At 39.0% G+C, this 17,813-nt stretch overlaps 1 protein-coding gene across 1 annotated transcript in view; it reads right to left on the reverse strand.

Annotated features, from left to right (window-relative positions):
- The window catches only part of LOC111865360 (small subunit processome component 20 homolog), a 65,832-nt gene that overhangs the window by 34,048 nt on the left and 13,971 nt on the right, over positions 1-17,813 (reverse strand). Inside the window, exons 7-18 of the mRNA XM_023853311.2 lie at positions 15,987-16,572; positions 14,279-14,497; positions 13,654-13,852; positions 12,374-12,533; positions 10,178-10,378; positions 8,868-9,044; positions 8,029-8,154; positions 7,762-7,922; positions 5,580-6,015; positions 4,632-4,879; positions 3,327-3,624; positions 2,665-2,956 (exon numbers count right to left, since the gene is read on the reverse strand). Of these exons, the coding sequence (XP_023709079.1) occupies positions 2,665-2,956; positions 3,327-3,624; positions 4,632-4,879; positions 5,580-6,015; positions 7,762-7,922; positions 8,029-8,154; positions 8,868-9,044; positions 10,178-10,378; positions 12,374-12,533; positions 13,654-13,852; positions 14,279-14,497; positions 15,987-16,572 (3,103 nt within the window). The remainder of the gene's footprint in view (positions 1-2,664; positions 2,957-3,326; positions 3,625-4,631; positions 4,880-5,579; positions 6,016-7,761; positions 7,923-8,028; positions 8,155-8,867; positions 9,045-10,177; positions 10,379-12,373; positions 12,534-13,653; positions 13,853-14,278; positions 14,498-15,986; positions 16,573-17,813) is intronic.

Consider the following 17,813-nt stretch of genomic DNA (forward strand, 5'->3'; position numbering starts at 1 on the left):
TAGTACACTCCAAATGCCACAATACAACTGACTGGTTGCTGGCTAACTCGACGATAGGTCCAGGACTCGCTGACTGACTCAGTACAACTCTGCGGTAGCCACACTAGAACTGGCTGTGAATAGCCTTCGCTTCTCCCTATGTAGCCTCGATCGGACAATACGGGAAAACGGCCACGTAATAGGCACCCTTTTGCCTGGCGCTCTGTTGCTATGTAACGCTAGCGGAGGTCACCGCTGTTACTATCGTAACGTCGCCGCTGTTGATTCGCGTTGCCTAGCGACCGCGATATCCCTCGGTGACGTCACCGCGGAGGGGAGTGGCGGGGCGGGAACTCGCCTATTTCGTAAGAACGCGAGCGTTACGTTACCGCCACGTACCGCTGGGGAGGTAGGGGTGATCCATGGCTCAACACGTCACACTATTCTTAGTGGTGTGAGACTGAGTCCATTTGGTACCGCAGCCACTATTAGCCTATTGTACCAGCCCCAGATGATAGATGAGGTGATTATGGAGCAACTGATGTAATGAAGATTGGCAGGGGAAACCAAATTCCCAAAGAAAACCTGCCCCAGTGTCACTCTGTCCACCACAAATCGCACATGACGTGACCTGGGTCCAAACCCAGGCCGCTGCAGTGGGAAGCCAGCAACTAACTGCTGAGCTACAGCAAGGCCTACTGGCTATCCTAAGGTTAAACATGGCCATCTTCCAAAAACGATTCCAGGATAGTACCTTAAATTAGGACATGATCATTTCCATATTCTTTCAAATTCATCATTCACTATTATCAAATAATTTCACAACATACAGTCTTGAGGTCCTGACAGCATTGTTAAATAAACTACACAGAAATAAAAAAAAATAAATATTATAGCACCACAAGACCTGCCCTGCAGCAGGGCATGGAGCATTGGGCGGGGCAGGGCGTGCATCACAAACCCATTTGAATATATTGGCGTGTCCTGGAACCGTGCGTTTTGAGCGGAGCGGGCAGCGTGCTGTACTAGCGTGGAAAGAGCGTGCAGCGTGCAGGTCAAACCAGTTTGTTTCAGTAGCATTAGGAGCGTTTGGAAGAGGTCTTTTGAGGAAATAATTTCGGAAGTTCAACGAAAGCCTGAAATATGGCCCTCTCACCATCCGTTATACAAAAGCAGGGTGACAGCGAAGAAAACATGGAATGAAATTGCAGTAAAACTTGGGATGGAAAGTATTTATATTTTTATTTTATTACGCTCTTATGTTTTCTTGAGAAATATCCATAAACATGTCCATTGTTCATTGCTACAGAAGATGTTATTGAATTAAATCTGACATTTGACAGAAATAGTTTACGAAAGTCTCGTACATTTCTTGCTATGAAAACACCTGAAAATGCTGAATGCTGGATGTGCACTGAGGACACAGCAGCGGCTGCTGCCGTCCCTACCATAAAGTTGCCCACACTCCGCTCCACACCCCGCCGCACTCAGGCTGTACCCTAAAAGACAGTGTCATCATATCCAAACATAGAGCAGATCAAGGCTGTGACACATTCTGATCAAAGAGGCCTGTAGCTAAATCACTTTTACAGTAATGGTACAGTTGAGATTCAAGGTTCTCACAGTAGTAACTGTGGAGAATACTATTCTCTGAGATCTGATGCCTTGTAGCCTGGTGAATATTCTGCAGTGTTTGGGAGGAATATGTTGCCTCCATTTTCATGGGGATAAGACATAAGGAAAACGCCTATTTTTAACATTCCAAATGTAGAACAGTTTTTGATGTAAAAGTTGTCCCTGTGCTTAACTAATTAACCACTGTGCCATGAGGCATATGGGGGAATGCATATCTAGATCCATATTTTCTTGACCTTGGCACTAGTTGAACCCCTGCCTCTGCTGCTTTACCCCCAGGGAAAGAGCCCTCGGTACCCACTGGATATGAGGCTGGGCAGGACCCAGAGCCTGTTTGGACAAAGTGAAGACAGAAAAATTATGACCCCACCAGGATTTGAACTCCGACCCCTTGGTCGTCCAGCCCGTAGCTAGTTGCTGTACCAACTATCCCAGCTCCTATTTTCTGTGTAATGAATCACTAAATAAAACTCTGTGTACGCATACTTAGGTATGTTTTACATAACTTATGTGAATTTCATTCAAATCTGCAGAGCCCCACATTTTTTAATTAAAAAAAAAATTTGCATGACCATTCAGAAGAAAGAAGCAATTCCAGTTCTTCCAGTATTCTGTAAGGGGAGCTAGGATACCTCAGTCAGTATAGCGACGGGCTATGGGCTGGACAGCCGGAGTACAATTCCTGGCAGGGTAAAGAGATTTCTCTCTTCTCCACCATGTCCAGACACACTCTGGGGCTCACACAGCCTCCTATCCAATGAGAATCAGGGGCCCTTTCCATGAAGGTAAAGCAGCTGGTGTGTGAAGCTCAGCACTCACCACTATCTAGTGCTGAGGTCAAGAATTGTGGAACTATACCTTCACTCCCCCACGCATATTCATGGTGTGGTGCTTAATTAATTAAGCACAGGGACAGCTTCACCTTCCTCTGAACTACAGCATACAGTAATTTAGGGGCACTTTCATAACAAATTTAGGCTTCTGCTTGTATAAGGTATAACAAACAAGTTTAAGTACTGTTTCAGACTACATTTTGATCCTAATACTTACAGTCCTGATGAAATGAAAACAGTTATGTATTATTATGACTCCCAGATCTAAATCAATCTGTCCCTTTTCTAGCATCTTGTGGACTTCATTAAATCCTTCGAGACGCTCGTTGAAATCTGGCTGCTCTACCCACTTGGGATTGAAAGCATTAAGCCTTGATATCAGCTCTGCACTAGCAACTAGGTGTTCCTTCCGCTCTTCACTGCTACGCTTAGCAACTGTTGTCAGCAAACGATTCAAAAGCTTTCTTGGCCCTGGAGCATTCACTTCACCAAATAATGGAGCCAAAGACCTGGAAAACATGCAAAACTTAATTATAAAATGGAGAAATTTTCAATCTATTAAAAAATTGAAGTCAGATAATACACTACATGGTAGGAAGAAGAGCACTCCAAAAGTATGTTCCTAATTGTTAAGTGACCTTATAACTGCTCAAAACCTGTAGAGCATTTATGTAACTCAAGAGAGACAAGCTCATGATTGATAAAAAGCATACCACAGCCTTTCAAAATAACAGACTGTGATCAGGGCTGGTGCAGGCCCGAACACTTGCTATCTCTTCAATGGAGGACAATATGAGCCATTCATAGTTTCTACAAAGATTGTGTATGTCAGTCCTCATGTAGCCTAATACAAGCCACAAAACTGACATATTCATTTACCTAAGGTGTTTTTCTGGTTGTGTAACATTTTTGAACAAGTTATCAAGAGTGGTAATAAAGTGAGAGACTGTCTCCTCTCCTGCATGCATCTTCTTTCCAAGCAGTGGCAGCAGAAGGCGTAGCAGTGTGTCACTTGTTGAATCATCCCAAACAAGTTCTGTCACTCTTGACAGAACAATCAGGTCCCGTTGACTCAAACTCCTGTGTTTCTTTGATCCTAGTTTGCGTTCTAACCTCTCCAGAATGGCAGAAATATGAGGTAGAAGCAAACAGCTGCCATAGTTCAGATTCTCATGCACTATAAGAAAACATTAAAACACAAGTTAAGTGGTGAGCATGTGGTTGACAGTGAATACAAAGATTACCGCATTCTTGGATGTAATACCACACTGTCTGGTAAAGTTAGTATGAAGATGAAAGTAGCAAGTTCCTCTGAAACACTGGTACCTTTACAGCAGATAACATGGAATGATATCCCAGATGACAGTAAATCTTAACTCAGATGAGAGTAAGTTTGAACAATTAAGCAAGCAAAGATGGTGAAGTTTCACATCAACAAAAAAAATTAAAGTATGAAATATATCAGAGTAAACGGAACTGTAAAATCAATACCTACATTTGCCAATGTTTGGGAGGAATGCACTTCCTCTATCTTCTGCCATAGACTGAGATGGCACACTCCTCTGAAACATCTGCAAACATCTACCAGAAATCGCACCCCCACAGCAGAGAAGTCAGTAATCTTCACAGTGACTAAAATCTCATAACTGTAAAAATGACTCATTCTATGGAAACACAAATTACACGAATATGGAAAATGTAAAAGTAATGGGTATGTGCAGCAGCCTCCGTAGTCTAGAGGTAACGTTCCCACCTCATGACTCGTAGTATGAGGGTTCAAAAACCCGGCGGAGGTCGTCAAATTTTTAAGGGCGGAAAAATTCAGGGAACAAGTCCTCCGGGAGGGACTTTAAGCCGTGGGTCCCGTGTCGTAGCTTTACGGCATGTAAAAGAACCTCATATCTCCAAAGGAGGTCACTGAGCCAAATTACGGACATTTCCCGCCCAACAGCAGCCTCTAATACCTCTGGTAGATGGGGGAGGCATTATAGATACCTCTCAGCTAGTAGAGCCAGTCTCGCTGGCTGGGCAGGACTGATGATAAGCACCAGTACCGGTAGGATATAGACTGGTAGAAATCATAGAGGGAAGCACAATGGACCAATACAGGTCTAAGTGCATGGGGAAACCCACCCTCTCCAATAACTAACTAACTAATGGGTATGTGTAAAATGAATTATTTACATGAGAGTTTTGTTATCGCCTGTAAGTCAACTTGCAGTTTTAGGGTGACTGGTATATCTGGAGCCACCTCAGCGCCTTCATTCCTTTCTTCTTGGTGATCTTGTAGCGTCAATAACCTCTCCACTAACTCCATGATAGAAGTAGTGACTGATGGGTGACTTTGTGCACGCAGCAGAAGATTCATAATATATGGCAACGGAGTTAAATTCTTGTTTCCTCTCGCATGTTTTGCCAAAAGCACAAAATATCTGAAATGGAAATTATTATTTGTGGTATTTACAGCTTCTGCTACAATATTCGTTACTGTAATGCAGATTTTTTTATTTTGATATGTTAACTTTGATTCAAAAGAAAATAACACTAGCCATATTGACATGTCAATATTGACTCAATGAGCAAGTAATGCTTCTCAAGTAAATACTTAAATATTAATTTTTCCCATGTTGTAAAACACTACCAGAATTCCTAAGTCCTCTTCATTTTTATCAGTCAAAATTTCAATTTCTTTTTTTTTTCTATATCAGTCAAGCAATCTCCTGCCATCTAGGATTATGCACAAGAACTAAAGTAAAAACAATGTAAATGAAAGGCAGATGTGGAATATACTAAAAAAGGAATATGTGAGAGAAATATGTTACAGCCAACAAGCAAAGAGAATGTCTTAAGTGCAGACTATATCACCTCTGACAAATGATGGTTAAAAACCTTAAGACATCTGAGATGACGATCTTCATCTTCAATGCTGCAAAGATTTTCCTGAAGCCTCACATAATATTTTTAGCAATACCAAACTTTCTTCTTTTAAAGAAAATCACAATTAGGCAAACAAAAGTAATACCATCGATCTACACGTCAGACAAATGTATTAGTTACAGAACACTACAGGAGGAATCTGAGACCACAGCAAAATTTAAATACAGTAAGAATATTATCCCAGCCTATTTTTACCTGGGATGTTTGCTCCACACCAGAAAGAGCTTCAGTAATGCTGTAGGGCTGTGTATTCCTTCCACTGGCAGCTTTTCCAACCATGGCCACACCAACGTTTGAAATATGACATCCATTTCAACTTCACTCCAAGCATAATTATAATAATGTTCAAAAAAACGTGCTGCTATTCCTTGGCACGAATTTCGCAATGTAAGTAATATAGGGAGGTAGCCAGGGTGTATCATGTCTCTGCATGCAAGTGCACCTTGCACAATGGCAGAAATACAGAACAAAATTTTCAGTAGATAAGGCAGCAACCTCTGCCCCATCAAACGGCCAAATTTGTCCAGTACAACACTTAGAAGGTTCAGAGAGCTCTGTAAGCGTTTTGGTGGAATTATGTGTTCAAGATCCAGAGTGTCAAGGATTGTATCTACCATAGCAACAGGATCATCTGTGGAATCATGAAAAATAAAACTGAAATCAATAAGGGAAACAGAAATCTTATTACACATATTGTTCAACAGTAACAAAAGGTTAACAACTAAAAAAACCAAAGTTACTTACTTATGGAGCTGAGAACTTCTTGAGGAGCCGCCATATCTGCAGCTACTCAATTTCCCAGCATTTTATGGAACCGGAAGGTTCATTACCTTGTTCACAAGAGCCCTCCACTGATCCCTATTCTGATGCAGATCAATTCAATCCATACCATCCCATCCTATCTCTCTAAGATCCATTTTAATATTGTTCATCCACCTATTCCTTGGTCTCTTTCCTCCTAGCTTTCCCACAAATATCCTATATGCATTCCTCTTCTCCCCTATTCGTATTACATGCCCTGCCCACCTCATCCTCCTTGACTTGATCATTCTAATTATACTTGGAGAAGAGTATAAGTTATGAAGCTCCTCATTATGCAGTTTTCTTCAACCTCCTGTCACTTCATCTTTCTTTGGTCCAAATATTCTCAACCACCCTCAGTCTATGTTCCTCCCTTAATCTGAGAGACCAAGTTTCACACCCATATAGAACCACAGGCAAAATTATACCTTTGTATAAAGGATCAAAGTTACAACAGCATTTTGACATGAACTCCTTCAACATGAAATTTATTAATTCTTCGAAAGTCCTAAGAAGATGGTACCTGACTATAAGAGTGCTGAGGAGAATATGTGACCTGAGAATTGTGACAAGAACTAGAGATAATTACGTAAAAATAAACTTCATAATCCATATTCTTCACCAGTCAATAATGTGATCAAAACAAGGAGATCAAAAGGCATACAAAATTCTAGTATGAAAACCTGAAGGAAAGAGACCACTTATATGAGAAATAGGAACAGATGGGAGAATAATATTAAACTGATCTTAAAACTTTGCTCCTCCTAACACAGTATATAAAGCAGTAAATTACAGGGTTCTTTTACTGAAGTAATAGCTCAGTTATACCAAGATGAAATTATACATACTTTTAATATTTTAAACAGAAAAGGAAAAGTGTATCAGGCCATGAAGTGGCCCGTGTCAGAGTCCAGTGGCTATATCTTGTAAATATAATAATGAACTTTGAGAGTTTCATAACAGGCATTCTTAATCAAAAAGCAAAGGGACCCTGCTCCACAAAGTCAAAAATCTTAATGTACTTACCTTTCCTTCTTTCTCTGATGTACAGTTACAGTTTACTATATAATTTTTGGTACCATCTTCTATGGCTATGTCCCTGGTTACTTAATCTGTTAAGTGCTCTTTCCTTTTCTTGCTTTCCAAATTTGAAAAGATGAATTTTACCAGGTAGAATTAAATACATGTACTTTCACAACTCATATAAAAATGGACAAAAAACTTTGCATTAAAAAGAGTGCACAAGCATCAGCTGAAATGCTGAATATCTCAAATATATCTTAAGACTCCTTCCAACTGCATGATCTTGGCTCCACAGGAAACAGAATAACTTACATTTATCTGCATGAATAGAAAAATTAAAATCCTCCTACTGGTTTTATCCTCTGTCAAGACTAATACAACCAGGAACTACCACAACTTGAAGTTATGCGTAGTATTTATAGTTTCATTTTCAGTGAAAAGATGGTCAAGAGGTATTACAAATTTTACTGATAAGAACTTCTGTTCTTCACAGTTCCTGTACATTATAGGACCAACCGTTCTCCTACATTACATGTGTTATACAATAACATACCATTCAAATATTTTGCATATATTTTGAAAGCCATCTCAACAAAATGAAGCATTTCATTCTCATGACAGCCAGCAAGGAATCGTAACACTAGAGAGCGTCGCAGCTGTCCTGACCCTCCTGATCTAACACTTGTTCTTGCCAACATCTTGCTGTACAAAATCCTAAACGGAGAAACAAAGCACATGTGGGAGATACAAACCTTCAAAAGAAATAAAAGACTATTGACAGTCAAGAAAATTGTGTTAAAAAGAAAAGTTACATCCTTACCTCATGATGAATGGCATGAGTTCACTACGATGTTCTGTTTGAATTAATTCACTTTCCTTGTCAATTTGAAACACTGTCAATTCAGTCTTGAAAGTTTTATCATCAATCAAACCATACATATGTTCTCTGTAAGAAACAGGGTGCTTATGTTTACAAGACAATGACTTTTGGCATTATTGTTTGGTTTATATATTTTATCCTGTGTTGCTTCTGCTGTCCAGAGATAGGGACTAGTTCTATCAATTGGGTCCCACAGAGTAGGCTTTTAACCAGAGGACAGAGACAGAGTCCAGTCTCCAAAATGTCAGTTGAAACAAAAATTATGAAGATGGATAATGTCCACAAAATCGAACACTATTAATATACCGCTGTCATGAATATTTATATCTTATTCCTCTACAGTACTATGGACACGGTGTCTTTAAATGGGCAAGGTAATGAACGCGTCAATGTGCTACCAATGTGCTCAAGTGAACGCACACCAGAACAGAGCAGCTAGCTATATGAAATAGTCATGAATTTCATGAATGTGACATAAAAGTAATGATACAGAATATATTCACGTTTCTTGTGTCTTACAAACAAAGTAGGATTGGAAGAGTTATGTCTTCTGGGATATAATACTGTGTAGTCTGTTTCAAGTTCATCTGCTTCATGCTGACTTCTTCTTCAAGCCTGAAAATGGACTTAATATGTTCCTCCAAAATGCTGGTTGACTTTCAGCAAACCATGTGGCATAAGACAGAGATCTTTATAACCACTACTGTGAGAACCTCAAGTCCTACAAAGTAAGATACAGTATAATGAAAAAATAACAGAAATGTATAAAAGAACCTTACCGATAGGGTACCAAAAATTTATGCTTGTATGACATCAGGCAATCAAGGGCCATCTTCTGAACATCAGGATTCCTATGTGTTAATAAGTCAAGGTACATTTTATTCAAATCCGGTTCTCGATACATGGAACGTGGATTCTTCATTTTACTAAAGACACTCATATGTGCAAGTAAAGTCCTGTAACAATAAAGAACACTTAGTATGTTTCACAAATTTGTTATATATTTACACTTACATGACAACTGCAAGCAACAACAAAATATAACGAGAATCTGGCTCTTCAAAAACATATTCATGTGTTCTTTTCATGAACTACAAAAAATGAACGCACATAGCGCACGTTATGCCTGTCTGTATGCATATATGGATGCAGATATTTGCTTCTTATTGGTTATTTGCTTCGCTTACTGTTCAACCCTTAAGATGGGAGGGCAACATTTTCCCCCAAAATGCCAGAGAAGTCTGACTGCATGTCATCATATCCCAGTACTCTCATTTTACAGAAATTCTGAAGCAATTCAAAATCTTAGCATTCTTACTAGGAATGCTTCAGTAAGTTATCTACAGCAACAGCTGGGGTAACTTAGTGCAGGAACTAGGCTAAGGGTTGGGTGACCAAGAAATTGGGGTTCAATTCCTCACAGGGGCAACAGCACTGATAACAGCTCGGGGTCCCATTCAGCCTCCTACATGATGGGTATAGGAGCCCTTTACCTGGGGGGAAAGACACCAGGCTGACCACATATCTCCATCCAGTGCTGATGTTAATGGTGGAGCTATACCTTTCCTCCGCATACATCTTCATCGCATGGTGCTTAAGCACAGATATAACTTTACCTTTACTTTATAGAGCAGTGCATGGCATTACATCTGAGAAGGTAGTACTATCACTTTAGAGTCCATCTTTGTTCCTGTTGCTCACACTTGGAGCACAGGGCATCCACAAAATGCTTTGTTTTACTTCAGTTTAATATTAGACAGTTGGTAGGAGTCCTTGGATGGGTGATCAGCCCATCACAAGGCCGCTACCTACACAGGACAATATAAACACAGAATAAACGCAAACACACATGCCTTGAGTGGGATTCAAACCCATGATTCGAGTGTGCAAGTGAGCATGTGAAGACATTTCATGCCTTAGACCACATGGCAACTGTAATCAGCTCATTTTACAGCAGGTCTGAAGTAAATTCAGACCTTTACAACTCTAGGCAGAAATGCTTCATCAGAAGTTAAACTATAAACTGTATACACTGTATACTCATTTTAGTGTGAAAAAGTATGTGGTCAGTTAAGTATGAACGTCTTACTTTAACATTTCCTTTGCATTGGTCTGTGATGATTTTGGAACTTTCACAAGTTCTTTACTTATGGTTGTCAATTCTGCATCTTCCATTATCTCGTCAGCCTCCATAAGTTCTGTGTCATTAACTTTTTTCTCCTCCACAGGACTCCTGATCTTTATACTCCATGAATTTGCAACTTCTGCATTTGATTTGAAGTATTCCTCCCTTAAAAGGTAAAACAACAGACTTAAACTGCAAGACTGAACTAGTAAAATACCAGTACATTCAGTCAAAAGTAAAGAACTGTTATTTCATTATTTGCAATAACATCTACAGTATCTTTTCATTTTTACATCAAACTTTCTTTAATCCTATATGCAGACTATTGTCTCCAGTCCCAATGAAACTAAAATATGTAGCCATTTCTCTTAAATTCATGTCGCGAACTTTTTCTCCGTGAAATACAACAATAATAATAGATCTTCATGGATCCCACAGCAAATTAAGTTTAACGTTTGATTTCAATTTCAAGGCCAATTATTTCACAACAGGATGTTTGCCCATAAATCATCAATACAAACTGCTAGGGTTCACTGCCTTCAAATCATATCAAGAAAAAAGTTTTATAGTATTTTTTCTTTGTGTTAATGAAAATGTTGAAGGTAATGCATAAGAGTATATGATAAAGAATGTTAGATGAAGTGACAGAAGGTTGGAGAAAACTGCACAATAAGAGCTTCATAACATGTACTCTTCTCCAAATATAATAAGAAAGAGCCAGTCAAGGAAAATGAGATGGGCAGGGCATGTAGCACAAATGAAGGGAGAAGAGGAATGCATGTAGGATATTGGTGGGTAAGTCAGAAGTGACTACTAGGAAGACCAAGATGTAGGTGGGTGGATAATATTAAAATGGATCTTAGAGAGACAGTACAGGATGGTATGGACTGGACTGATCTAGCTCAGGACAGGAACCAGAGGAGGGCTCTTGTGAACATGGTGATGGAACTTTGGGTTCCATAAAATGCTGGGAAGTTCTTGAGTTTCTCCAGTTGCTGCACAACTGACAACTTCTCAAGAAGGGCTCAGCTCCATGAAGTTAGTTAGTTATATTCTGGCACTGTATTGGAAGTGACAGTGGTGACTGAGATGGAATGAATGACATTCACACATAGAGGGAAAACAACATGACAATCTCATGAACTGTCTGAGGTCACAATCCAGATTCAAGCCTGCTGCTGTGGACATAACATGACTTTGTGAAACTTTTTACTTTTCTCAGTTGTGGTACCAAGCAGGATGATCTAGCAGTAATGATATACTCCTATTCAGAAGGTACTTGGTTAAAATCCCGTGGGATACTGGTTATCCTGATTAAGGTTTACAGTCGTTTCCCCCAGCCAAATTCCAGAATAGTATCTCAATTAGGTCATGGCTGCTTCCTTCCAAATTTCTTCCACTTCATCATTAATTGTCTTTTTTTTTTTAAGTTCGCTTAGTGGGGGGGTGTCCAGCTGGGTCCACTCGGCATGGCGGCCACTGACTGGCCTAGTGTAGGCTGCCCTGGGTGATTATGATGATGGAGAATTTGGTGGAATGAAGATTGGCAGGGGAAACCGAAGTCCTCGGAGATAACCCGCCCCAGCGGCACTTTGTCCACCACAAATCCCCCTTGACCAGAACCAGGATTGAACCTGGGCCGCTATGGTGGGAAGCCAGTGACTAACCACTTGAGCTATGGTGCGGTCAATTAATCATCTTACCATGCGCTGGTATGTTAGTCCAGATACTGACAGCACTGCTAAATAACCCACTAATCCAAACCTAGTCGCTGATGTCCTGTATTAGGTTCAGTCTGGCATTCCGTATTTTCTACACCACACTCAGACTAATTGTTTTTAGGAAATTATTATTGACTAGAAAGGAACATAATGGTGATATGGACATGAGGTAAAAAGAAACTGGAACACAAAGGGTTAAATACTGAATTATGATTAATTTAATGAATAACATAAAGGTTCAAATTATTAAAACAAAACTCAATCTCTGTGAAGAATAATAAACTTTCAGCATAGGAAACTTATGTGGAATGTTCTTGAAATGAAATGAAATGAAATCCCTGAAACAATCTTACCCCAGAAAAGTGACAGTTCAAAGATGTTCCTTATCTTGATCTCATGAATTTCTGGGATCTATTTATATACAGCAGGCAATACTTACTCCAAGAATGTGAGAAATAATGGAGATATATCTCTGTTTTTAGTCTCACAGACTTCAGGGAATTCTGTCATTGTTTTCCAGAGCAACAGACGGTAATTATTATAATCTGGTTTGTCATCAAACTGATTATGTTTTGAAAAAAAATCTAATAGGAAATCACCTAAAAGAAAATAAACAATAAAATCATAACAAAGCAAATGCCCTTATTTACTACAAGAGCAGAAATACGCACTACTTAATATTACACACAGTGCCTCTTTTACTAATTTTATTAATTGAAATTATTCTTTGTATGTTACAAATGGTTTTCACAGGCTTTCTGAGAGGCAAAGGCTGGTGAAGTAACACTGTCCTTATGCATAAACTTCACACCATGTATGAAAGTCACATATGCAGCATAAACCAAATAAGAGTAGTTTTTAAGAGACACTTCAGCACATTCATGAAATGAAATTTTCTCAAGCAATTAACAATATTATTAATAATAATGAATAAAGTCTTCTTATGCTTATAGCCCAAGAAAATTCATTAACTTTACTCATGATGACAGCTTAAGATTTTACATTCCCCAAAATGTCTGACATTAACTCCATTTCCACACACCTGTCTCTCAAGAAAACTTCACCACGTACTGCCTTCCAACAAAAAGAAACTGAGATAGGTGACAGGTGGAACCAGCTGACCCTGACCACTTGACCAGTCATTTAGGGACACAATGAATTTCAGTTTTCCATCAGCAATGGTAAGAATGGTCTGAAAACTATGCTGATGTTTACAGTTTGCACAGTACAAATGTGTGGGGTCATGTGGTTGCAAAGTTGGTTCAGGTATTATGCTACAACCTGGAAGATCGTGGGTTTCATTCCTTAGGAGGTAAATGAATTTTTCATTTGACATAATCCTTCCAGCTGCACTATGGCCTTGGGGGTCAACTAAACCTCTAAAAGGAATCAGTATCAGGAATCTTCCTAGGGGTTGAAGGGTGGCTGATGCATTAGGCTGACCTCACTGCCATCTGTAAGTCAACCGTCTAGAAAAAAGTGGGAGCCTTGATGGCTCACAACCCTGGGGGCATCCATGGCCTGTTACAGGGATAGCTTTACTTTTACCTTTTACAGTACATATGTGCAGGCCTTGTTAACTGCCTCACTTTCTCTTAATTGGAGGTTAGTACAGTCACCATGACAGCTTCAAATCTTATATACATTCACAAAGTTCTGCATCAATATGTTTTATAACTACATGTAACCAAGTCAAGATTCATACATTAAGATACTCACGATTTAATGGGATGAAGGATGTTGATTCTGGTCTAAAACCTGTTATCTGTTGTTTAGCCAAATGCAGTTTCTCTCTAAACACTTCCCAGAAATCAGTTATATTCATTCCTTGTGCATATGAAGCAATGAGTTTGCTTGTTGGTTCCCACAGGAGTTGGAAGTTTATATACAAGTTTCCAAGCAGGAAATAGAGTGGAACCTTCAACAAAACAATCATCTTTAAGAGGTCCTATGGATCATGGGTCACACTTCTGATCATTAACATGCTGAATGACTTTTCAGTGATCAAATATTGACAAAGATCATTGTGTCATCATTAGAAAGTTACTAGATTCTATTTTCAATGTACGATGAGAATTAGAATGACTGTATCAGGAATCTCCTTAACACACAGGACTTCTCTTCTGTAAGGTTGCCTCAAGGTATGATATAACCTCAAAGATGATTTTAAACAAATTATACTGACACTATGTGGGATATGAAGTTCTTACATTCTTGCCTTCTAGGATGTAGTGTGGCACCATTTTACCAGACTACAGGCCATCACATCCCTGAAGACTGTAACCTTAACCGAAAAGACACTTGCTTTACTATCCCCCACCCTTACATTAAAATGGACACTCACCTTACTGTACTCTGGGTACTTTGACAAATACATAGAAACTGCTGTGAATTCTAAACCTTCAAGATGTTGCAGTTTCTTTCTGTATTCATGTACCATGGGTGGAACTAGTTCTGCAGACATGCATAGACTGAAGACTGGCCAGTGAATGGTTCTCTCTGATCCATCTGAGTCATGTGGTTGCTCAAATAAGGAGAAAATATGTAAAGTCAACAGCCGAATCTGTACGCAGAAAACAAAATGACTGTCTATTGACCTGGCACAAATGTCTTGAAAATGTTATACCTGTAAATTTAGATTACATTCAGAATTGCATACTTAATGGTCTACTTATATATTAGATATGTAAGCTGGGGTAGTGTGGTACGGACTGGGCTCATCTGACTCAGGACAGACACCAGTGGAGGGCTCTTGTGAACATGATAATGAACTTTCATGTTCCATAAAATGTTGGGAAGCTCTTGAGTAGCTGAGTGACTGGCAGCTTCGCAAGAAGGGCTCAGGTCCATGGAGTTAGTGAGTTAGTTAGTTAATGGTCCATTATTGTGGAAATTAATAATGCAGGGAAATATCAGAACATAAATATAAATAATAAATCCAGTGAAATTTGGCAAAGACCAAATATTTGGGAACAATGACAACAAATCAAAATTATGTTTACAAATCAATTAAGGTTACATTAAACACACGGAATGCTTGCTACCGTTCAGTTCTATACGGATTCATTCTTCTATCTCCTACCTAAAAATGCAAACATTACAATACAAAAAACTGAATTTCATCCATTGTGTTCAATGGACATGCTCCCTGGTTTCTTACCCCAATGAAAGAACACAGACTGAGAGTGAATAAGAACATCTGGACTTATGCCAGAGTAAGAATCAGAAGGGTGGCAAAAATTTATAATGAGAGGCTTTATAATTTACATTTAAGCACTTAAAATCAAGGGAGCAAATGGTGGTAAGGTATGTAGTATGCATGAGTGACATAAGAAAAGAATACAAAATTTTAGTCAGAATACATGAAAGAAACAGACCACTGAAGAGCCAAAGACATGGATTGGTGCATAATATTAAAATGTATCTTGAAGAAACGGTCTCAAATTTTCAACTGGATTCATTTGGCTTAGGATAGGATCCAATTGCATGGTATTGTGAACATGAAAATGAACAATGAGGTTCCATACAAGATATCCTTCAGAAGCCTAAAGTTTGTAGAACATCTACTGTCAGAGTCAAAGTCAAAGTCATACTGCGACTGACGGCCACTCAGTCAGTTAAGTCTTGGTGTCGAGCACCCTCCTGGGGCTCATGACCAGATATTCTTTACTGTTTGACAGTTATGGTCTTGTTTTTTGTGGGCACCCTCTCTGACGAGAGGATGGGTCTGTCTTTTGTATATGCTGCTGGTCCTTGCCAGCGCAGTCTTTCTCGGGTCTGAGTTCCTTGGTACTCGAGACCATATATGACTGTCTCAAATTTGAGACTTCCCTTTTTGTCGCCTCCTACGACTTGCAGGATCATGGTAGAGGCATTTGACCCTGCCACCACATGGGTGAACACCTACTGTTAAGATATACTGTAACTGATATCACAATTCATTTGAAAAATAACAAGTTTATTACATATATATATATAGCAGTAATTCAACTGTCACAAACAAATACAAGGAAGCAAATAACTACTAATGGGCTTGGCAAGTTTGATCTTACCTTATGAAAAGGTGAAGACAGGTTCCGTAACAATTTCGAATACAATCTCCCAAATAACTGCAAACTATAAGCATCTTCTTCTTCCTTTGGCTTACAGGCAGTTAAATACAAATCCAGTGCCCTTAATGCATCAAGGTTTGCATGATCACAAGCATATGGCAGTATAGAACTCACAAGCATATCTAAGCTGCATGCCTCCTTCAGGGTTTTGCTGTCAGTCAAGTGAATAAGAGTTTCCAAAACAGTTGGCAGCAGAAGGAGAAGAACTCTTATTCTTTCTTCACTCAAAATACCTTCACTCTGATTACACTTCCTCTTAAGTTGTGTACTTTTAGACAAGTCCAAGTCACGTTCATGTATACTTTCAACATCATCCATAGTTCGTTCCAAAGAAGAACACAATAACAACAAGACATGTTTCAAGTGTTTTATGGCTAGATCTTGATTGAACTGTTTCATGTGTGGAAGGCAAATTGTGACACAAAAGAAATCTTCCACATTCTTTAACAATTCATTAATATCATTCACACACAGCACATCAAGAAACTGGCTTGGCACAGTGATGTTCTTCTCATTAGTTTCCTTCCTAAAAATAAATACAAGTAATAATTTTGTTGGATTTGAAATTCTCACAGTGGTGACTACAAAATGTACTATCTTCTGGAATGTGACACTATACAGTACAATAGAAGATCACCAACACTTCGAAAGAATGTACTGCCCCCATCTTCAGGGACAAAAATTTGCTGCCTGCTTCTTGCTGGTTAAGGGCTTGGCTTACTTTTAAACATTGAAAAAGGAGCTAATATGTCCTTCCAAAATGTCAGTAAACTTCTACCACACTACACGGTGTCACATCCCAGAAGACAGTACTCTTCCAATATTATTTTGCCTCTACCATACATATGTTCATGTGCACAATGTCTTCTATTACTACACTCTCCCACCATTTGACTTATACGAAGCACAGAGTTCTAAAATTCTTAACATACTAACCCATGCTGAGCACATAAATTTATAAGTCTGCTCTCGATCTAGGTCCATACTACATTTTATATTCCAAGATGCAATTGTTCATTAGTTATAGCCATGAAACAAATTGCAAATATAAATGTCATGCATTACACTGTAAAAAGGCCTCAACAAAGTTTCATATTAATTTAAGAAAGTAAAACAGCCCAAACAAAGAAAAGCAGGCTGAACAAACAAATTGTGAATGTTAAGATGACACTTGGAAAAAGTAATACTGCCAACCACATAAGAAACCAACCTAGTCACAAATAAACCATGCACTGTTACCAAATTTGTTATGTATGCAACTTCCCACCACTGTCAACCTCCTCATGAATAAGTCACACACCCCAGCTTTTTATCACATTGTCTTTAGAAAAAAAAGTGTGCGGGACATTTGAGAAAATATGGTAACAAAATATCTTTTAATTTCTTTACTTCACTTTGTACAGGGTCATGAAAATAGAGATGTTCATTATACAAAAAAACAGAACTCCGAGGCTTTAGTCGCAAGCAAACTATACTGACCAGGCAACTGCCACTTGTCAGCGAAGTAGTGCCATATTCATTACACCTGAATTAATAAATTTGGTGTCAAAGAGCACAAAAAAATTTGGAGTATATTATCAGTTAGTAATACATCTTTTATTAACATCCACCTCAGTTTCCACGTTTTCCAAAGCCGTGAACCTATTTGGGATTTCAACACAATACTGCTCTTTACCCTCTACCTCATTTAATTTCTTGAGACTGAACCTCTCCATATGAACTCTGTGTGTTGTTTGTTTGCTCACTGCCAGTCTTTCCCTAACCCCT

This window comes from Cryptotermes secundus, unplaced genomic scaffold (assembly GCF_002891405.2).
Source record: "Cryptotermes secundus unplaced genomic scaffold, Csec_1.0 scaffold114, whole genome shotgun sequence".
NCBI lineage: Eukaryota > Metazoa > Arthropoda > Insecta > Blattodea > Kalotermitidae > Cryptotermes > Cryptotermes secundus.